The sequence below is a fragment of the Mobula birostris genome, chromosome 1 (assembly GCF_030028105.1).
Source record: "Mobula birostris isolate sMobBir1 chromosome 1, sMobBir1.hap1, whole genome shotgun sequence".
NCBI classification, from domain to species: Eukaryota; Metazoa; Chordata; class Chondrichthyes; order Myliobatiformes; family Myliobatidae; genus Mobula; species Mobula birostris.
Window position 1 is genome coordinate 108,624,816 of NC_092370.1, and position 23,327 is coordinate 108,648,142.

The 23,327-nt window shown below is 40.6% G+C and overlaps 1 protein-coding gene across 2 annotated transcripts in view; it reads right to left on the reverse strand.

Moving 5' to 3' along the window:
• The window catches only part of map3k22 (mitogen-activated protein kinase kinase kinase 22), a 111,813-nt gene that overhangs the window by 28,443 nt on the left and 60,043 nt on the right, over positions 1–23,327 (reverse strand). For both annotated transcript variants that reach the window (XM_072259847.1, XM_072259838.1), the window contains exons 4-10: positions 21,695–21,735; positions 21,060–21,159; positions 17,103–17,216; positions 15,415–15,526; positions 10,735–10,868; positions 4,399–4,472; positions 1,221–1,282 (exon numbers count right to left, since the gene is read on the reverse strand). In XM_072259847.1, coding sequence (XP_072115948.1) covers positions 1,221–1,282; positions 4,399–4,472; positions 10,735–10,868; positions 15,415–15,526; positions 17,103–17,216; positions 21,060–21,159; positions 21,695–21,735 — 637 coding nt within the window. The remainder of the gene's footprint in view (positions 1–1,220; positions 1,283–4,398; positions 4,473–10,734; positions 10,869–15,414; positions 15,527–17,102; positions 17,217–21,059; positions 21,160–21,694; positions 21,736–23,327) is intronic.

A 23,327-nucleotide genomic window follows, 5' to 3' on the forward strand; every position in this document is an offset into this window, starting at 1 on the left:
GACTAACCAGTGAGTTGTACAACTGAAACAGCATGTCTCAACACTCCTACCCAATACCTTGACTGAAGATAGCAAGCACACTTTTCAACATTCTGTCCACCTGTGTCACCACTTTCAGGGAAAAATGTACTTGTACCCCAGGGTCTTGGTGTTCAGTAACACTTACCCAGGCTCTAACATTCACAGTGTACATCCTAGATTATGGGAAATGTTCTCATGTAATTACTAGCCATTAATAATATGTACAAGTATCAGTTCACACAAACTTGAAAGCAGTTTGATTCTTATGAAGCTGGATGATGTAATAGAAGATAAAAATTCCAAACCTTCTAAATAATCACAAAAGAACTGATTAATTTTCTCAATTCAAGGTTACGTATCAAGGAAAAAATATTTGGCAGAGTGAAGGCTCAGAATATTTTCCACCTTTGAAATGCAGTGTAATTGTAAGAGCTTGTGGTTTTATTCAACTGAACCCCTACTATTGTGATGACCTGACCTGTCTGCAAAAAATCCCATGGAATTTATTACTGGACAATTACATGCTGTCCTCAATGAGCTGACAGAATTTGTATGTTAGGGCAGTAATCATTTGATTTGAACTCAGTCTGTTGCAATTGTTATTCATCCTCATCCCACCAAACATAGCAAGTCCTTGGATGCGATATGGCTCCTCAGCAAATTAAACTTCTCTCATATGCCACTCGGCATTTTTCTCGAGAGTTTCAAACTGAGTGAAAACTAGGCTCTACTGCAGTGCGATCTCAGGATGAAGCCAAAGTGAATGTTCCACTCTGCATTTCTGGCTGAAGATGGTTGCAAATCTATCAGTGTGTTTGCACTGAAACTCTGGTCTCTGCCTCCATTGAGGGCAAAGATGTTCACTGAGCCTCCTCAGTGCTTCAGTTGTTACCCAAAACGAACTGAGCTTATACTGTTTTAGCAATCTTCCATTCATATTTAGTCCCATTATTCCAGCCCCGTTCTTCTTGTTGACACCAAATACGTAATTTTCTATAATCATGCAAAAATATCATTTGCAAATGAAAGAGGCCATTCAATTGACCTGACAGTTTTTGCACACAACTGTATGGTTCCGTTATCTAGGCAATTTTGTTTGACACCAGTTTTGCCCTGCTAATTATTTGCTTTCTAATATTAATTCTGATTTTTTTTTTACAGTTCACAACATTAACAGCTGATTTGTATGAAATTCTTACCTTTAAAGTTGAAGCATTCATCAGGATAACTCCTTGCAAGTCCAGACTGGCTGAAAGATGGACTATGGTTTGAGAAAATAAAGAACAAAGACTTTAAAAAAACAGTAGATGAGATATAAAATTCTTAAGTACTTCAATAAATTGATCTAAAAGATCTTTGTATTTGACAATTTAGATAACTTAGTAAAAATTTCTCTAATGAACACTCAGAGGCCACTTTATTAGGTATACCTGTACATCTGCTTGTTAATGCAAGTATCTAATTAGTCAATCTAGTGGCAGCAACTCAATGCGTAAAAGTGTTCAGACATGCTCAAGAGGTTCAGTTCAAACATCAGAACGGGGAAGAAAAATGATCCAAGTGACTTTGACCATAGAATGATTGCTGGTGCCAGACGGGATGCTTTCAATATCTCAGAAACTGCTGACTGACTGGGATCTTTATGCACAATAGTTCTAGACTTTACAGAGAATGGTGTGAAAAACAAAAAAACATTCAGTGAACAGCAGTTCTGTGGGTGAAAATGCTTTGTAAATTAGAGAAAGGTCAGAGGAGAGTGGCCAAAGTGATCCAAGCTGATGTGAAACCAAATATAGCTCAAATAACCACACATTACAACAGTGGTGTGCAAAAGAGCATCTCTGAATGCACAACATGTCGAACCTTGAAGTGGATGGGCTACAGCAGCAAAGGACCATGCCAGGTTCCATTACTGTACCTAATGAAGTGGCCACTGAGCGTAGGTAATAATCTCTTTTTTGATACCTTATCAAAACCCTAATCAAAGTCCAAAACATAAACATGATTGTCGCTCACTATCTTACTAGTCACAATCTCAAAGAGTTTCAACAGATTTATGAAACATGATTTCCCTTTCATGAATCCTTGTTTGATTCTTCCAGTCCAATTATTATTTCCAAGGGCCAATCACCACTTAGCTAATAAAACCTTCTAGAATCCCCCCTGCTTCATGCAACCATGCAATTTGTTAAATGACAATCAGCACATCCACTCTTTCCACAGGTATTTCCTACAGAACTCTAGGGTGTAATTCATCATGCCCTGCAAATTAGTCATCATTCAGTCTCATTACTCTCTTCAGTAATATATTATTTGCTGTTGCTAATTTCTTTGGGCTCCTTATTCACTCTAAACCGCGATTTGTCCAATATTTCCAGAAGTTTTTCTTTGTTTTCTTCTGTGAAAGTACACTCACACAGAATATTAAATTTCTGTTCATTCTTCTATTATGATTTCTCCTGTCTCAGCTTGTAAGGGAATTACATTAACTTAAGTGAAGCTTTTCTTTTCAATACATCTTGAAAAACTCTCACAATATGTTTTTATATTTCACACTAGCCTATTCTTATAATCTCATTTCCTTTTCCCTTTCCTTATCATTGCTTGGTTCTCCTTGCAGAATTGTGAAATTACATAATCCTTAGGTCTATACCTTTTTTGCCATTGTCATAAATCTGTTTCCAACTTCTTATGTTGGTTCCTTCAATGAAACCTTAATCACCATACATTTATAGGAATCTATTCCTCATGAGAAGATTGCCGTACCTTTTAAATGAAGCTGGAAATTGAAAGAACAGAAAATAGGAAAGAAGTTTAAATTTAGAGAAGGCTCCTCAAGAATGACATCACATCTCATTTCTCTACAGAGACAGAGATGTGGAATATTTCCCCTTGGAAAGCTGTCAAACTTCATTAGAAACAAGAGGAAATCTGCAGGTGCTGGAAATCCAAGTAACATACACAAAATGCTGGAGGAATTCAGCAAGCCAGGCAGCATCTATGGAGAAGAGTACAGTCGACATTTCGGGCTGAGATCCTTCAGCAGGACTGGTGAAAAAAAGATGAGAAGTCAGAGTTAGAAAGTGGAAGGAGGGGAGGAAAAAACACTAGGTGGTATGTGAAAATGGGAGGGGGGAGTAAAGAGCTGGGAAGTTGATAGGTGAAAGAGATACAGGGCTGGAGAAGGGGGAATCTGATAGGAGAGTACAGAAGGCCATGAAAGAAAGGGGGAAGAGCACCAGAGGGAGGTGATGGGCAAGCAAGCAGATAAGGTGAGAGGGGGAAAATGGGAATGGAGAATGGAGAAAGTGGGGGGGTGGGGTGGTACAGAAGGAATATGAGGTGTTGCTCCTCCAACCTGAGTGTGGCTTCATTGCAACAGTGGAGGAGGCCATGGACTGACAACTCGGAATGGGAATAGGAAATTGAATTAAGATGGGCGGCCACTGGGAGGTCCTGCTTTATTTGGCGGATGGAGTGTAGGTACTTCGTTAGATTAGAATTTTAAAATTGAATGTGATAAACTTTTATCAAACACTGATGTTACTAAGTGGTAGAGATTCTTACATGGTAGACAAAGGTTATTTCTATTCATGACATGATTGAAAGGCAGGCAGGATTAATGTCTGAATAGCCCATTTCTCTTCGCACCTTACAGGAAAAAATATTTGAAATATGTAGAGAATTCTAAGATTCTGAGGTCTTGTAAAAGATCAAATTTTGCTATAAATTAAATTAAATAAATAGAAGTCAGAATTGAATTGACTGCAAAAAATCACTAGGACAAAAAAATTCTGATGATCTAAAACAGATAACTGAAAAGTCATTGATACAGTCGTGCCTTCAGAACTACTTCAAATTTGATCAACCATTGAGATTACGTGAAATATGGCAAAATGTTTTCACTCTAAGAAATCAAATCATGAAGTAAGCCTTTCAATCCAATTGACTTCAACATTCCAAAACACTAAACAATTACCTTTTTAACAAAAGTAAAATTTTAGTGTGGTGTTTTATTCAAAATATGCAACCTATGCTAGTGAGCACCCCCAACTCTCCTCCCCCCCCCAAATACTATGCTGGGAACATTTTCTACAGAATGAATGCAGCAGTTCAAGCAGCTGACTCTCCACCATATTCTCAAGGGTAATTAGGAATGGACAATAAATGCTGGCCTTAATGCAACCCCCAGATCCTGAAAAATGACTAAATGAAAAGGTAAAAATTAAGTTAGCGTCATTAATGAAATATACTGAAGCCTACAACACCCTCTTACCATGCCACAGATCAAGAGGGAATAGAAAGTGAAAGCAAAGACATTCACTTAATAAGATTTGTAAAATAAATGAACACAAATCCACAACTACAAGTATCAACCTGTCTATCGATCTGTCCAGTGATTGACAACTTCCAGAAAGTGATGCTTCAGCACTACTGAAGGGGTCCAACACCTGCAATGAGAAACAACAGTGCGCTTCAGAAACAACCAGCGGTGATATCAGATTAAACAAATGCTGATGGGAACAAATGTACAATAAGGTCAACAAAAATAGTTTTGACCTTGCAGAAAACCATCAAAACAAAAGAATAACATTGAAATCTAAAGATTGTATCTTCGTAGAACACAATGAGATAGAAGATCATCCATCAATTCACTGATTTCAAAGCAGCAGAATACAAAAGCACATAAATTTCTTTGTTGTGCTCTCAGCATGAAGCCAAGGATTAATTTCTTTCGGACTAATTCTCACTTATTGCTTTTTGAAGCTAAACACCAGCAAGCTACTTTACCAACTAAAGAAAAAGTTTTATTTCTTATCATCTGGAAAGATGAAGGTCATTTCTCCATGGAGGTTGATTCAAGGGATAATATAAACACAGGTTATTCATTTACTATTAAACAACAATGTTTATCTTTAATTAATCAACTCTGCAGATATATTTCACAGTAAGTCCATTTTATTGAGGTTGATGTAATTACTAATTGGAATAGATTGATTAGTTGTCAAGTCCTGCCAAGCAATGAATATTAGGCACGCACCAGGAACATTATGGAAGTTCTGGGAACTTCTGAATAAACTCTTCATCTGAGATCCAATGACCTATCTCACATCTCTCATGTTTTATACAGAAAGACTATTGACACACTGACTCGTGCCTTCAGGCAGCACTCTAATTTTTAAGATCCTGATTGTGAGGAAAGTAAGAGAACAAGTTCCATGTGCTCTTCCATTGTGTTTATATAATTTTGTCAGATAATTGAAAGTAGCAGAAAATAAATGGTAATTGGCAACTAATCTATATACTACTAAAACTCCCATGCTCTGACGGTCTGTTTGTGACCTCCAATTAGCGCAAACAGTGCATTACAGCGGCACTATTTTTGGCTGAATTGAATTAAAATGCGCTAACTTAAAGAATGCAGGCAAAGTCCAGGGTTATATATTCTAATAAAATTACTCATTCGCCAAAAATCAACAGGCTGGCTTTCACCCGAGAGCCGATTGGCCATCATGGAAATCGGGACGCGACAGCTCCGACGCATGCGCATGGCCAGCCTCAGCAGCGACACCTACCGGAGCAAAAGGGCAGGGCAGCTCTACTTCGAGGGGCCACATTCTGCTAATCACCATCAGCATGTGCAAGATTGGGACAGATCTAACTGCCACCCATCAGTAAGAGATAATTAAATCTTATTGTAATGACATGCTTTGAGACACCCATAAAACCCTTTGCTGCAGTCAAAGGACAGTGGTGACTATATCACGTCCATTTAGGAGAGCACCAACCACATCATTAAGAATAATCAGCATCCTCTGATGTTAGTGCTACGTATCTTCTATCCAGCACTAGGGTTAAAAAAAAAAGGTCAGCCTAGTTATGCTGTGTAGAAAGGGAAGGGGGACATCATGGTCAAGAGATGTCACCAGACGTCATCGGGAAGCAGCAAGGACAGAGAGAGAACAAGAATCGGATGAGGCCAGGGCCGCATGACTCCAGGATCAAACAGTCAGGACAAAAAACGATGAGAGAAGAAGAGACAGAGGAGGAGAGGCATTACATATCTCCAGGATCAGAGACAAACAACAACCAGAAGAGTTGAAGAGACGGGGATGAAAGGGCTGCACATCTCCAGAATGACAAAAACAGGCACAGAAGGAGGAGAGAGGAAGAGACAAAGGAGCTGAGAAATGCACATCTCCAGGATCAGAGACAAAGAACAAACAGCAGAAGAGATGAAGAGATGGGGGATGAAAGGACTGCACGTCTCCAGAATGACGAGAGGCACGAGGGTGGCAGATAAACCAGAAATGATGCAATCAAAAGTGTCCTTCGTTAAACGAGGAGGAGGTTTATTTGCTTTGCTATGCGTCGTTCTTCTTTAATAAACTGAGGTTTTCTACTTCAGTTTCCAAAGCAAAGTGATACCAATAGCATTCAGGAAAATTTAACGTTCATTCTGGTCACATCAGACTGTACTACCCTTCTCTCAAAGGGTGCCCCAACGGGTCACCCCGATGTTTAGTAACTCATTAAATCTGTTAGGTCTGTTGATGGAAATTTTGTGCCCATTTCAGAAACACCGCCATCATGCTATTCCTCCAACACACACAAAATGCTGGAGGAACTCAGTAGGCCAGTCAGCATCTATGGAAAAAAGTACAGTCGATGTTTTAGGCCGAAACCCTTCCCCAGGACTGGAGATAAAAAGCTGAGGAGTAGATTTGATAGGCTGGGGGAGGGGGAGGAGAGAGAGAGGGAGAAAGAGAGAGGGGGAGGGGAGAGGGAGGGGAAGAGAGAGAAAGAGAGGGAGGGGGAGAGGGGGAGAGGGGGAGAGGGGGAGAGGGGGAGAGGGGGAGAGGGGGAGGGGGGGAGAGGGGGAGGGGGAGAGGGAGGGGGAGAGGGGGAGGGGGAGAGGGAGGGGGAGGGGGAGGGGGAGGGGGAGGGGGAGGGGGAGAGGGAGAGGGAGAGGGAGAGGGAGAGGGAGAGGGGGAGGGGGAGGGAGAGGGAGAGGGGAGAGGGGGGAGGGAGAGGGGGAGGGAGAGGGGGAGAGAGAGAGAGAGAGAGACAGTCGCCAGGTGATAGGTGAAACCTGGAGGGGGAAGGATGAAGCAAAGAGCTGGGAAGTTGATTGGTGAAAGAGACAGAAGGCCATGGAAGAAAGAAAAAAGGGGAGGGGGAAGCACCAGAGAGAAGTGATGGGCGGGCAAGGAGGTAACATGAGAGTGGGTAAGAGGATGGGCAATGGTGAAGGGGAAGTGGGCGGAGGCATTACTGGAAGTTTGAGAAATCGATGTTCATGCCATCAGGTTGGAGGCCACCCAAATGGAATATAAGATGTTGTTCCTCCAACCTAGGTGCGGTCTTATCCTGACAGTGGAGGAGCCATGGATGGACATATTGGCATGGGAATGGGAAGTGGAATTAAAATCGGTGGCCGCTGGGAGATCTCCCTTAGTTCAATTAACAGTGTGATGGATATTCATTTCATGGCCAAAGGCCTCTTTCTCCTTCTTGGTTGTTCGCTATTCTTACTTTCTAAACACAATATTTGCCAGTTGTAAGATCAAAAACAGATGCAAGTAAACTTCCAGCTAACAGTTCTTTGACTTCTGGTCATAAGGGGAAGTTAGTCTTTGATCTGTAAAAAAATGTGAACTGCAAGCACTAAGCACCTTGAGGTTAAAACAAGTACTGTCCTAAAGACCAGCTCTGCAGACCAGCTTTGTAGATAGTACATGCTCTGTCTGGGAGGAGCAAGGTCTAGCTGACTACACCTGCTTTGTTACTGCTCAAAATGCAGTACAAGACTGAATTGTTGCAAAAGTCCGGTTGTTGCAAACAGATAAGCTGACTCTTAAATTGCTTGGTTCAGGTTTGCTTGCAGAACTGACAGATATTATTATTTAGCACATCGGTAGCTATGTGTTTACAACTGGAAGCTTTTATGTGGTCAAGGAAGTTAGCTTTACAGCATTAATGGTAGGTAGCTGAAGAACTATGTCTCCAAAATGCTTTTAGACCACTTGTGCTGAAAGGACATCAGGGGAAATATCATATGTGTGTCAAGTCACCCAACTGGTTGAAAAAGGTATACTGTGAATGGAGAGAGCAGTTCAGGCTTATTAGGAGTGGCTGAATAACATTTATGAAGAATGATAGGAAGATGGGGTGAATAGAATCCATTTCTCTAGCTTTGTTTTTTGCAACAGTTGACTTGCTCAATCACATCATGGTGTGCTTTTTTAGCTTATAGGAATTGTACCTGTGCTTGGAAATCCTTTGAATATCAGAAATGCTTTATGTTTCAGAAACAGTTTTAAATTGGGAAGTAAATGCACATGTTAGAAATACTTTTTTGAGCACTTAAGAAACCTGGAAGCTAAAAGAAGGCATGGTGTTGCTCTAGCAGACAAGGTAAAGGAGAATCCAAAGGAATTCCACAGATATGTTAAGAGTAAAAGGATGGCAAGGGACAAAACTGGTCCTTTGGAAGATCAGAAAGGTAATCAACGTGTGGAGCTAAAATAGATGGGGGAGGTCTTAAATAAATTCTTTGCATCTGTCTTTACTCAGAAGGATGATATAGAATCTGTAGAAGAGAGGCAAAGTGTCATCAACTTCATGGACCCTGTACAAATTACAGAGGAAGGTAGTGTTTGCTACCCTGTGGCAAATCGAAGTGCATAAATCTCCAGGGTCTAACAAGGTGTTCCCTCAGACCCTATGGGAGGCAAGTGCAGAAATTTCTGGTGTCCTAGCAGAGATTTTTAAAACATCCTTACCAACGGGTAAAGTACCAGAGGAATGGAGGATTGCCAATGTTATTCCACTGTTTAAAGCTGGTTCTAAACTTAAACCAGAAAATTACAGGCCGGTGCGTCTGACATCAGTTGTGGAAAAGTTACTGAAAGATATTCTAAGGGACTGGATATACAAGTATTTGGATAGACATGCACTGATTGAGGATAGTCAGTATGACTTTGTGTACGGTAGGTCATGTCTAACCAATCAGAGAGTTTTTCGAGGAAGTTACCATGGAAAGTCGAAGGCAAGGCAGTGGATGTTGCCTTATATGGATTTCAGTAAAGCATTTGACAAGGTACCGCATGGGAGGTTGGTCAAGAAGGTTCCACTGTTCAAGAAAGGCTCTAAAAATGTCCTGGGGAACTATAAGCTGATTATGTAAGTCAGCATGTCTTCATGCACAGTAGGTCATATCTAACCAATTCTATAGAATTTTTCAAAGAAGTTACCAGGAAAGTGGATGATGGCAAGGCAGTGGATATTGCCTACATGGACTTCAGTAAGGCATCTGACAAAATCCCGACTGGGAGGCTGGTCAAGGAGGTTCAGTCACTCGGCATTCGAGATGAGGTAGTAAATTAGTTTCGACATTTGCTTTGTGGGAGAAGTCAGAGTGTGGTAGTAGACGGTTGCCTACCTGACTGGAGGCCTGTGACTAGCGGTGTGTTGCAGGGACTGGTGCCGTGTCTTTTGCTGTTTGTCATCTGTGTCAATGATCTGAATGATAATGTGGTTAATTGGATCAGCAAATTTGTGGATGACACCAAGTTTAGTGGCGTAGTGGGCATTGATGAGAGCTATCATGGCTTGCAGAGGACTCTGCATCAGCTGGAAAAATGGCAGATGGAACGTAATACAGACAAGTGTGAGGTTTTACACTTCAATAGAACCAGCCTAGGGTTACACAGTGAATGGCAGGACACCGAGGAGTGCTACAGATAAAAGGGATCCTGGGAATATAGGTCCATAATTCATTGAAAGTGGTTTCACATGCAGATAGGGTCATTAAGAAAGCTTTTGGCACATTGGCCTTCATAAGTCAAAGTACCGAGTACAGGAGATGGGATGTTATGTTGAAGTTGCATAAGATATTAGTGAAGCCTAATTTGGAATATTGTGTGCAGTTTTGGTCACCTACCTACAGGAAATATTAAATAAGGTTGAAAGGGTACAGAGAAGACTTACAAGAATGGTGCCAGGTCTGGAAGACTTAAGTTATAAGGAAAGATTGAATTAGTTACAACCTTATTCATTGGAACGTAGAAGATTGAGAGGAGATTTGATAGAGGTATACAAAACTATGAGGGGTATAGATATGGTAAATGAAAGCTGGCTTTTCCACTGAAGTTGGGTGAGACTACAACCAGAGGTCATGGGTTAAAGGTGAAAAGTAAGGTTAAGGGGAACATGAGGGGAAATTTCTTCACTTGGTGGGTCATGAGAGTGGGGAATGAGCTGCCATGCAAGCTCAATTTCAACATTTAAGAGAAGTTTGGATGAGTACGTGGATGGTAGGGGTGCCGGTGCAGGTTGATGGGAGTAGGTGGCTTAAGTGGCTTTGACATGGACTTGAAAGGCTGAATGGCCTATTTCTGTGCTGTACTCCTCTATGATTTTCTACCTCCTTGGTAGGAAGGAGGGACCCATGGATCAAATAGCGGGTATTGGCAGCTAAAATCCACTGTGGAGAATAAGTAGGGAAGTAAACTACGTCTTTGAAGGTTGAGTAGATGTAATATTATCCCCCTTTAGTGAGATAATTCATGACTATTGATATCTGAAAGGGCTTAAGATCTTTGTTTGAGATTAGAGCCTTCAGGGTTTGCAAACCCAATACCATTACAGTATCAGGCTAGAACTTTTGTGCACTTTGGAGCTTAGGCTGCAGGACAGAATTACCCTTACATTTTGTTCCAAGGTCTCCGGAATGAATTCTCCCTCGCTGTGGATGCTGGTATAAGATCCTTGACGCGCAAATTGCTGCTGCCCATCAGGAACACTCCCAGGTGGAGGTGAACTACGGCCAGTGTGCAGGGAGCCTGCAGCAATTAGAAGAAAAAAAAATCTTAACCACCTCTACAAATGTGAAAAAATCCCCATGTGGGATTGACATAGCTGTCACTTACAAGTCATGTCACATTTTATTGTCATTTCAACCATAACTGCTGGTACAGAATGTAGTAAAAATGAGACAACGATTTTCAAGACCATGGTGCTACATGAAACAATACAAAAACTACACTGAACTACTTAAGAAAAAAACACAAAAACTACACTAGACTACAATCCTATCCAGAACTGCATAAAGTGCACAAAACAGTGTAGGCACTACAATAAATAATAATAAATAATAAACAAGACAATAGGCACAGTAGAGGGCAGTAGGTTGGTGTCAGTCCAGGCTCTGGGTATTGAGGAGTCTGATGGCTTGGAGGAAGAAACTGTTACATAGTCTGGTCGTGAGAGCCCGAATGCTTCGGTGCCTTTTTCCAGATGGTAGGAGGGAGAAGAGTAGCAGGGAATAAAGGGTGAAATGATAAAGAGTTGTATAAATTTGACTTGTACTGCATTTAGTGGATAAATTTAGGGCCAATTTAAATGCTAACATTAATTAAAGGGTTCGATAAGATTGATAAGAATGTCCATTTATTCTGGTGCCAGAATTCTGCAATTAAAATTAATAATCTTAATCTATAACATATCAAATGTAGTTTTTTAGCCAAATTGGTGGTCAACCAGCAGCGTTTTTTTCCACACTAAGGAAATGAGCTACAGAGCATATTGCTAGGAAGGATAACTAACCACAAACAAGAGAAAATCTGCAGATGCTGGAAACCCAAGCAACATACACACAATGCTGGAGGAACTCAGCAGGCCAGGCTGCATCTACAGAAAGGAGTACAGTTGATGTTTCGAACCAAGACCCTTTCTTGCTTGCGATAGGGGCAGGTAAGGAGAAAAGATGAGAGAGGAAAAAGGGAATGGGAAATGGTGAAGGGAGGGGGGTAGGACATTACCAGAAGTTCGAAAAATCAGTGTTCATGCCATCGGGTTGGAGGCTATCCCTGATAGAATATAAGGTGTTGCTCCTCCAAACTGAGTGTGGCCTCATCACGATGGTAAAGGAGGCCATGGACTGACATGTCAGAATGGGAATGGGAAAGAGAGATCCCAGTTTTTCCGGCGAAGGGAGCTGAAGTGCTTGGTGAAGCATTCTCCCAATCTACATTAGGTCTCACCAACCTATAGGAAGCCACACCGGAAGCACCGGATATAGTAGATGACTCCAACAGACTCACAGATGAAGTGTCAGCTCACCTAGAAGGACTGTTTGGGGCCCTGAATGATAGCGAGGGAGGAAATGCCAGGTCACTGGAATCACTTAAAATAGCTGCAAAATGTATTCATTGCTGGTTGCTGGTTCAGGGCCCCAGACAGTCCTTCCAGGTGAGGTGACACTTCATCTGTGAGTCCGCAGGGTGATATACTGCGTCCGGTGCTCCCGATGTGGCCTTCTATATATTGGTGAGACCCGACGCAGACTGGGAGATCGTTTCGCTGAACACCTACGCTCTGTCTGCCAGAGCAAGCAGGATCTTCCAGTGGCCACACATTTTAATTCCATGACCCATTCGCATTCTGATATGTCTATCCACGGCCTCCTCTACTGTAAAAGTGAAGCCACACCCAGGTTGGAGGAACACCACCTTATATTCCGTCTGGGTAGCCTTCAACCTGATGGCATGAACATTGATCTCTCAAACTTCCGCTAATGCCCCACCTCCCCCTCGTACTCCATCCATTATTTATTTATATTTTCTCTCTCTCCTTTTTCTCCCTCTGTCCCCCTCACTATACCCCTTGCCCATCCTCTGGTTTTTTCCCCCTCTCCTTTTTCTTTCTCCATAGGCCTCCTGTCCCATGATCCTCTCATATCCCTTTTGCCAATCAGCTGTCCAGCTCTTGGCTCCATCCCTTCTCCTCCTGTCTTCTCTTATCATTTTGGATCTCCCCCTCGCCCTCCCTCTTTCAAATCTCTTACTAGCTCTTCTTTCAGTTAGTCCTGACGAAGGGTCTCGGCCTGAAACGTCGACTGTACCTCTTCCTAGAGATGCTGCCTGGCATGCTGCGTTCACCAGCAACTTTGATGTGTGTTGCTTGAAATTCCAGCATCTGCAGATTTCCTTGTGTTTGTGTTGTTGCTGGTTGGTTTAGTATTCATGTTTCCTTGTCCTGAAACTATTTACTTTGGAATGATGTCATCACACTGCAAAGACAATATTCACTGATATGTCTTCATTCATTTCCTTCAAGACACCTCAGAAAACCAATTATTTTAGATCAATAGTTAGTAATTTTTCTAATGTTCTTTTTTTGCAAAGTAACTACTTAAATGGGCATGTATTACAAATCCAAGAGAATTTTTCAATACTTCATAGGTATTTCTCAACTAAAATACCCAGCCTTTCCTTCTTCTGTCAGTAAAAAATGTTTTTTTAATATGAATTTAAAATCCTCCTTCAAATCTGTGGAATTAGAAATTTTTCATAACAAGAGTATTTGCTAGAATCCAGCTTGTATGTAAGTTATTAAAGAAAATTCAGAGAAGTTCTGAGCCCTTTTCACATGGCCCAGATTTGATGAGTAATGAGTGGGTTGAAAGTGCTACACTATCTGAAACAAGATATTAGAATGAGATACCCATTCTCATTCTCAAACTACATCTCAGGTGTACAAATAAAGTAAGAATTATTCCAAATATTTTATTGGTTTTATGCAGTGAAGAATGCAATCTTAAATGATCTTTTTATAGAAGCCACATAGTTTCCAAATGTGTTCATTGTCCTCTCTGCATATATAAGACATAAGACCATAAGATGTCAAGTGCATAATTGATTTATTTTCTTCCGATGCTGTAGCAGGTTAAATGCATTTCAGTGTTATAGAAATTCTCCGTAAAAGGATTCATTTGACAGGTCTTTACCAAGCACAAAGCATGTTGTGCCCCAATGTCATGAAAAGTATTAAATACACAAAAACCTTTCCCAACTGTCAAAAATAATTTGTAGTTATTTTACACTTACATAAAGCAAAAAATGTACAGATAGGTTCATTTTAAAAGGATTTCTTTTTCTGAACATGAAATGGGTAAAGTAGCTTCTGTAAAGGATTAAATGACATTGCACTTACCAAAAGGCATATATTTCAATGTCAAAGCTGAGAACAGACTGATGGACGTACTCAAAACCTTTGTGGGAACTACTAAAGGAAGTCAGCCTGAGCTATCAACATTGAAGGAAGTCCAGGATTAACAAGACGGGACTGGAGTCAGTCTTCTGATAACAAAAATCTCCCTTTGGCTGCAGGCATAAACATGCTTCAAGGCTAAGTAGGTTTATTTAAAATTGACTCTAACATAAAATAAGCTTCCATTCAACAATGTAAATTTCCAAACTTTCTCCATCATCTTTCCAAGTAAATAACATTCTTAGACTTAATGAAAAGTCATCAAACTGCTGTGTTAAACCTGTTTCTCTCTGTGTAGATGAGAAGCTGAGTATTTCCAGAATGTTCTGTTTTCTGAAAGCACACACACTGTGGTCAACCCAGTACCTATTGCTTTGCATCAGAGAAAATAAGTATGATTTCCTATTTTTCAATTCTTAGATACCAAATTTTCAACAGTTAAGAAAAAAAGGCATAACCACACCTATCACTGACCTGCAGCTATAATTTACAATTAAATATTGCTTTTAATGCCTCACTGAGTTTATTTATTCACTTATGCAATTTCAGATTGGGTTTGTGAATAGAGCTGAGAGTAAGAAGACAATGAATACTCACAGTCAAGGGGGCTTGATTTTCCTTTCCCTATCTCAGGACTATTAAGGCAAATTACAGCAATCTACATCACTTCAAAGTTCAAAGTAAATTTATTATCAAAGTATATGTCTGTCACCACATACAATCCTGAGATTTGTTTTCTTGCAGACATGCTCAGTAAATCCAAGGAAAGTCTGCACCCAACATGGTGGGCAACAGCCAGTGTGCAAAAGACAGCGAACTGTGCAAATAAAAAATAAATCACAATAATAAATAAATAAACAACAAATATCGAATATGAGATGAAAAGTCCTTGAGGTCATGGGAATAGTTCAGTGTTAGTGAGAGTGAAGTTATCCCTACTGGTTCAAGAGCCTGAAGGTTTAGGTATAATAACTGTTCCTGAACCTGCTGGTGTGAGTCCTGAGGCACCTGTACATTCTTCCTGATGGCAGGGGTGAAAAAGTGAGCATGACCTGGATGGTGGGGATCCCTGATGATAAATGCAGCCTTCCTGTAACAGCGCTCCATGCAGATGTGTTCAATAGTGGGGAGGGCTTTACTGGGCTGTTTCCACTACTTTTATAGGATTTTCCTTTCAAAGGCATTGGTGTTTACATACCAAGCTGTGATGCAAACAGCCTGCACTCTGACTGAAATGCGGAAGTGGCTGGGAACAATATTTGACCTTCAATTATTCACGAGATAAGCACAACAAACCAAATGATATTTTAACAATAGTGGATGTACAGGACGTCTCACCTGTTGACAGCTTCCGATGGCGCTCGTTCCCTTTGTACAATGACCCCAACAAGTCTCCCATCGACTTGGACATCCTAATCTCGGGCAATTTCTCTGCAGTTTTACAATTCATCTGCCAGAAGTACAGAGAAATGAAATAGTGTTTTTTTTAAAAATATCTGACATGATAAACTAACAATAGCACACTAATATTAATAATCCAAAGACACTTTCTTGTTTTCAACCAATGTTTTTAAACATCAAGATTTCGCTGCAACAATATTCTACTTTTGCGAATTTAATAGCACTGAAACACAGTTTGTAGGATTATATGACTATAAATCTTTTTTCAAGGTCTTAGATCTTGATATTAAAGAAATTAAATCATTTCCTTAGTTCCCTTCATGATGCAATTCTTTTTCATACTGTATGTTCTCCCAGGGTATGTAAAGGCTGTATCCACCACCTAACCACCTGGCTATCCTTGAGGTGGAGGTACTGAGATGTCTTCTTGAGCCAGAGTGATCCTATCAGTGAAGGTTCTCTTATTGGAAATTTTGCAGTTTTGCTTCAGGGATAATGAAGGAATTTAGTATATTTCCAAGGTCATGATGGAGTGCAACAAGGAAGGGAAAATGCAAGTTATCCAGGGGCCAAATTCTTTGGTCTTTCCTGATATGCTTTAGGAGGCGCTGTTGAAGAACCTTGACAAGATGCTAGAGTACAATTTTTAGATGCCCCTCATGCATTAGTACTGGATGGAGTGAATGTGTATGGGGATGTATGGAGTGCTGGTCAAAAGGGCTTCCTTATCCTAATGAAGATGGGTTCTTCAATACACCTTCATTCTTGAAAAAGCCTGAGTTGAATCATAAATCTCCAGAATGGTGACTTCATCAACCTATACTCCATTGTCCTAGCTGTCTCACCTGCATAATACGGGGCATAAGTTACCCCACCAACGTGTACAAGGATTTTTTTTCGATTAAGGCTTCATAAAGTGTCAAAAAAAAACTAATAATCAAAATTTCTTACCAACCACTTCTAAATACTTGTTTCAAATATTTCTTTAACCTACTGTTGCTGATTGTATTATAAGTGTCAAACTGAATGTGACTAGAGATTGTCAAGAGTGAAATAGATGGAGCAGCAGTAGGAGTGACACAGTTAATAACACCGGTTGGAAGGAATTGCTGGGTGTTGCAAACTAAACTGGATGAGGAGGACAATCATGGTCCGTTACTGAATTTTGACTGCAACATCACTGACCTTGACTAAGAGGCAGCTGGATTATCAAATCGGATGTAGCCTGCATTGCAGGGTGCTGAAAAGCGCTCATAAAATTATTGTGAAATTACTAATCAGAGCACCGGTAAAGAACAGTTATCGGACTTAACAGGATAATGGAGATAGATTAGCATCAATTTTTAAAAATGCAGGGTGCTGGTTCAGAGGAGTTGAATAGTGCTGGAAAGCAGGATTATCAACGGAAACAGGAGACATTGCTTAGTTTAATATTATAAATATTTGAAGAGTGTAATTTGTTTAACCCTGCAAATCATGTATCAGAAAAGGACTACATTCTTAGAGTGATCTTACCAACTGCAAGCTGATCTTTTTTTTAAGATAAGATGAAATAACTCAATTAAACAGTTTTTATTCAAGAAAAATAACTGGTTAAAAACATTTATTGCACAAGGTTAACTTACATGAATGTTCTTTCGAGGCATGACCAAAATCCTTAAGGTTTTTATACTGGAGTTTAGGTCCAAGTGCTCAATGGCTTTGTCCAATTCATTCTGGCATCGTAATGGAGTCCGATGCTGTTCAATAATTTATAAACACATACAAAGTTCAGAGGATATGCAAATTAATCCATAACTGAGAAACCTACAGCCTTAATTTACCGAGCATTTTATCAAATTTCTTCTTCCGTAAACTGGAAGTCCATCTATTATTTATAAAGCCTGCATACTTCAGGTTTAATATCACTAACAAATGTCATAAAATTTGTTGTTTTGCGGCAGCAATACACTGCAATACATAATAATAAGTATAAATTACAATAGGTATGCATATTAAAAAGAAAATTGAATTAAATTAGTGCGAAATGAGAGGAGAAAATATTGAGGTAGTGTTGTCCATAGGTTTGTTGTCCATTCAGACATCTAATGGCAGAGGGAAAGCTGTTCCTGAAAAATGGACTGCACCTCTTCAGGCTCCTGTACCCTCCTCCGTGATGGTAGCAATGAGAAGAGGTCATGTTCTGGGTGATGAGGGTCTGTAATGATGAATGCCGCCTTTTGAATGTGTCCTGGATGCTGGGGAGGCCAGTGGCCATGATGGAGCTGCCTGAGTTTACAACACTGATGCTTTTTCTTTTATCTTGTGCAATGGTGGCTCCATACCACATGGTGATGCAACCAATGAGAATGCTCTCCATGGTACATCTGTAGAAATTTGTGTCTTTGGTCACATACCAGTTCTCCTCACATTCGCAATGTCACTCTAGATTCCCAGGCAACAATTTGATAATTCATAATTCTATCCATTAATTATTCCTTCATTGAAGCTCATTTAATTGCTTGCAGCTTCTTCCCTTATCCTTCACAATGATTCTATTCTCTTCTTCACTTTCATGTTACCAGCCTTCTCTCTTTCTCTCATGGGATAATGCAGCTGGGTGCTGAATGTCTGGTACAATTACGTTAAGCCAAGGGGACTGCTTTCACTGTGTTTTGTTTATCTTTCTTGCCTCTGCTACAGTTGATTTCATTCCCACTCATTTCTATTTCACTGGAACTGTCATACAAAAAATTACATGGCAAAAATGGGAGACAGAACGTAGTTGACTAGGTCAATTAAGCCAGGGGTCCCCAACCATTCTTGCGGACTGGCCAACTGGGGGGGGGGGGTAGGGTTGCCAACGGACATGAGTAGCAATCAAATACATTGAGTTTACCCCAAGAAAGACTACAATGACCATGAAGCCTTGCGCGGGCACCAGTGCACATGCGTGACCTACCAACTTTTTTTTAAACCCCCTCCTTCTACAAATCGTTTTCAGCGATTCTGTTCTGGGGCGGTGGGGGGGAGGTGTTAATCACGACCGGAATATAGGTGATAAGTGGCTAATACACTCAATTTCGTTTCTAAAAGGGTTTATCTAACGAATTGTGATAAGTCAATTATCAGGGGAGGACGGGGAGCTTCAAGTAAGTGTTGAACGAACTTCCAGTAGAAGTGGCAGAAGCAGATTCGATATTATCATTTAAAGAAAAATTGGATAGGTATATGGACAGGAAAGGAACGGAGGGTTATGGGCTGAGTGCAGGTCGGTGGGACTAGGTGAGAATAGCGTCCGGCACAGACTAGAAGGGCAGAGATGGCCTGTTTCCGTGCTGTAATTATTATATGGTTATATAAGTAAGTCAACAGCATCATAACATTTTAAGTAACGTTTGGATATTAAACACACAGCACATATTTTCTCCGTATGAACATATAAAATCATTGCAGCACACCAATATCGCTGAATCAGTGGGAGCCCTGGGCTTGTTTCCCTGCAACAAGACGGTGCCATCGAGGGATGATGGGAGACAGCGAATCTCGAAGGGAGTTCCGTAAGTCCAGTCTATTCTGTAATTTACTTTTCATTACATTCATTGCAGAGATATGTTGGAAATAAAAGCAACGTTTTCAGTGCTTTCATGGCCATCTCAGGATATTTAGCCTTGACTTTAATCCAGAATGCTGGCAAAGATGTTATGTCAAACATACTTTAAAGCCCGCCATCATTTACAAGTTCGAGGAGTTGATCTTTTTCCCGCGCTGACATGGATGACGCGTGCGTAATGACCTCACGTGCGTTAAAGTTCAACAGTGGGCGTGACAGGGAATGAGGAAAAGTGCAGCTGACTCCTATCGCCAAATCATATTGTTTCCTTGCGGTCTGGTAGCACATGCTTTGTGGCCCGGCACCGGTCTGCGGCCCGGTGGTTGGGGACCGCTGAATTAAGCAGAAAGACCATAGGAATGGAGTAGTCACTAGCTAACTCAAAGTTCAAAGTAAATTTATTACCAAATACATATGTCACTATATACAAACCTGAGATTCACTTACTTGTTGCCATTCACAGTAACTCCAAGAAATACAACTGTTACACGGAGTGACTGGAGGTGGACCAAGTGCAGGGCACAGGCACAGAGACGGATTTGGACATGACTTGGACTCAGAACTTGACTCAGGACTCGGAACCTTGGGATTCGGGGTCGGGACTCTGAGCCTTGGGACTTGGACTCGGAACGACAAAACGACGACAATCCATTCGAGTAGCGGCAAACGGCCACCTACTGAGCTAGATACGAGACGACAGAAACCAAACCATGACAGATCATTTGTATCTAGACACGGGGAAGCTCATGAAAACGGTCCCTTATTCTTGGCGGCTCGAAGTGGTGACAATCGGCCAGCAAATCTCAGCCGAACATGAAAACAACAGAATTCGCATCTTAGCTCGGAGTAGCGGCAAAACGGCCGGCAACTCAGCTGGACACGAAAATGACTGAGTTCACTAAGCAGCCACAGGCACCAAAGCAACTTAGAGTCCACGATTCTCGGCGGCTCCAGGACGAGCACAGCTGCACTGGCTATGGTGACGAACCAGCAGCGAGTAGAAGTAAGCCGGAGTTTTTATGCTGCCGGTTCGAATGAGGATCAGATGCCTCAATCAAGGAACCAGGAAAAGCACGGGGAAAAGGAAATCAACAGAAACAAGGAGTCAGTGGACCGGACCGTGACAACAACAGAATCAATGAAAGACCTCACCCGACAGGACAGAAAAACAACTGATGTGCAAAAGATAACAAACTGTGCAAATACAACAGGAAAACATATATATATATGAGAACATGAGATGAAGAGTCCTTGAAAGTGAGTTCAAAAGTTGCGAATGTTAAGTGATAGCACAAGTGAAATTATCCTTTCTGAACCAAGAGCATGATGGGTGAGAGGAAATAACTGTTCCTGAAAGTGGTGGTGTGGGTCCTGAAGCTGCAGTACCCACTTCCTGATAGCAGCATCAGTGAGAATGGTCCATGGCCTGGAAGCTGCTTTCCTGTGACAGTGCTTCCTGGTAGGTGTGCTTAAGGTGGGAAGGGCTTTACTCATGATGGATTGGGCTGTATCCACATTTTGTATGATTTCTGTTCGAGGGCAGTGGTGATCCAAATCAGGCTGTGATGCAACCAGTCAATATAATCTCCACCACACATATATTGAAGTTAGTCAAAGTTTTAGATGTCATTCCAAAATTTTGCAATCTTCTAAGTAGAGGCGGTCCTATGCTTTCTTTGTAATAGTATTTATGTTCTTGGCCCAGGTCAGATCCCCTGAAAAGATAACACCAAGGAATTTAAAGTTGCTGATCCTCCCCACCTCGATCTCCTGATGAAGACTGGTTCATGTACCTTCATTTCCTCCTCCTAAAGTCAATAATCAGCTCCTTGGTCTTGCTGACATTGAGTGAGAGTTTGTTGGCAATTGCTCCAATTATTCTAAAATATCGTTGGTGATCTGTGAGAAGGCTGTAACAATGACTGAATGGATAATATACAAAAAGCTAATCATTAGCAAATAAAGCATGCACAGCATTTGAAAAACATACCTCGTTGTTAATTAAGTGTAACTCCATTTGCTGCCCAAAGGCATCCTTGACCTTTTGAAGGATGTCTTTTAACTTTACTGGTCTGGAGAACTGCATGACCCTTTAAAAAAATACCAATTACATAAATTATTACAATCCACATTAATCTCTTAAAAAAGCAGGAACTTCGCATTCTTTAAGGAATCTAAAACAATTTTAATGACCTCTACTCTTCTGCTTCACTTTTCCTGCTAGTTTCTGCAATAGTCTCAACAAGTAAACATTCTTACTATTATGAGCAAATGTTTAAAGCTTAGGTCAATGCACTTCTTTCTTTGTATCTTTATTTAGTGAACAGTTCGCAAAACTAGATGTATTCAGCCATCCCCATCTCGATTGGCTTCAATAGCAGCTATGTTCACTCAGGTTGAGATCTCTAATTCATATCACGAATCAGTATGCCTTCTGGGTAACGCTAATCTTTAAAGCAAGTTATTTTGTTTGTGGATGAAAGTTTGTAAAATCATATTAATTAGAAAAAATATGTAAGGAATCACAAGTTGAAACCAATAATTCCTGCATCCGAATATCCAGTCAATAATATTGAATGAAGTAGAAAGATTTCATTGTGAAATGATCTAAGAAATAAAACTTGCCTTTTTTCTCCCTCATGCTCAAATTTGATCCTCACCTCCTTCTGCAAAACATAAGAAATTATTAATAGAAACCGAACAACAGAAACTGAATCAAGGTCATGGATGTGAAAATAATGAATGGTAGTGGTGAAAAGGTCTGTTGGTAAAAACAGTAATGTGTAGATTTTTCAGGTACTGCTTATGAAAGTTTAGAGAATTTGAAAATGAATCTATAACTTAAAGCACAGCAATGCTGGACTTCCAAAACATTTTACTTGGCTGGCTTCTTTATATATAAACTGGAACTCCAACTGGATTCTTTTTATTTACAAAGCCTGTCACTTATCATTCTACATCCCTGTGCATTGATTTGATAATCCTCAAGTTTATTCAGCATCATTTATTTGTTTTTTGATCTCCCCCTCCCCCTCCAACTTTCAAATCCCTTACTCACTCTTCCTTCAGTTAGTCCTGATGAAGGGTCTCGGCCTGAAACGTCGACTGCACCTCTTCCTAGAGATGCTGCCTGGCCTGCTGCGTCCACCAGCAACATTGATGTGTGTTGCTTGTCATTTATTTGTGCTGATTTACAGCAGATTTTGGTTGTGTTTAAGTGACAGTGGTGCTAGAAAGTTTGTGAACCCTGTAGAATTTTCTCCATTTCTGCATAAGTATGACCTAAAATGTGATCAGATCATTATTTAAGTCCTAAAACTAGATAAAGATATCCCAATTAAATAAACAACATAAAAACATTATGCTTGTTAATTTATTTTTGAGAAAAATGATCCAGTAATACATGCATTTGTTGGAAAGAGTATGAGTGAACCTCTGGTTTCAGTAACTGGTGTGATCCCCTTGTACAGCAATAACTTCAACCAAGTGTTTCTGGTAACTGTTGATCGGTCCTGCACATCAGCTGGGAGGAATTTTAGGCCATTCCTCCTCACAAAACTGTTTCAGCTCTGAGATGTCGGGCTTTATTGCATGAACTGCTTGCTTCAGGTCCTTTCTCAACTTTTCTATGGGATTATATCAAGACCTTGACATGGCCATTCCAAAACACTTTTTGTTCTTTTTTACCATTCTGTTGTTGATTTACTAATCTTTTGGATCATTGCCTTGTTGCATTATCCAATTTCTATTAAGCTTCAGGTGATGGACCACTACCCTGACATTCTCCTGTAAAATGTCTTGATATAATTTTGAATTTATTGTTCCCTGAACGATTACAAATTGTCCAGACCCTGAGGCAGCAAGTAGCCCCAAACCATGATGCTCCTTCCACTATGATTCACAGTTGGGATGAGGTTTTGGTGTTGCTGTGCAGTGCCCTTTTCCCTCTAAACATAGCAACGTGCATTTCTGCCAAAAAGTTCAACTTTTGTCTCATCTGTCCACAGAATACTGTCCTAGAGGCATTGTAGAACATCCCGATGATCTTTTGCAAACTTGAGACATACAGCAATGTGTTTTTTAGAGACCCAGTAGTTTCCTCTGTGGTGTCCTTCCACAAACACCATTCTTGTACAGTGCTTTTCTTATAGTGGACACATGAACAGAGACCTTCGCAAGTTCTAGAGATTTCTGCAGGTCTTGTGCTGTTACTCTTGGGCTCTTTCTCACCACCTTCAGCATTGCACATTGTACTCTT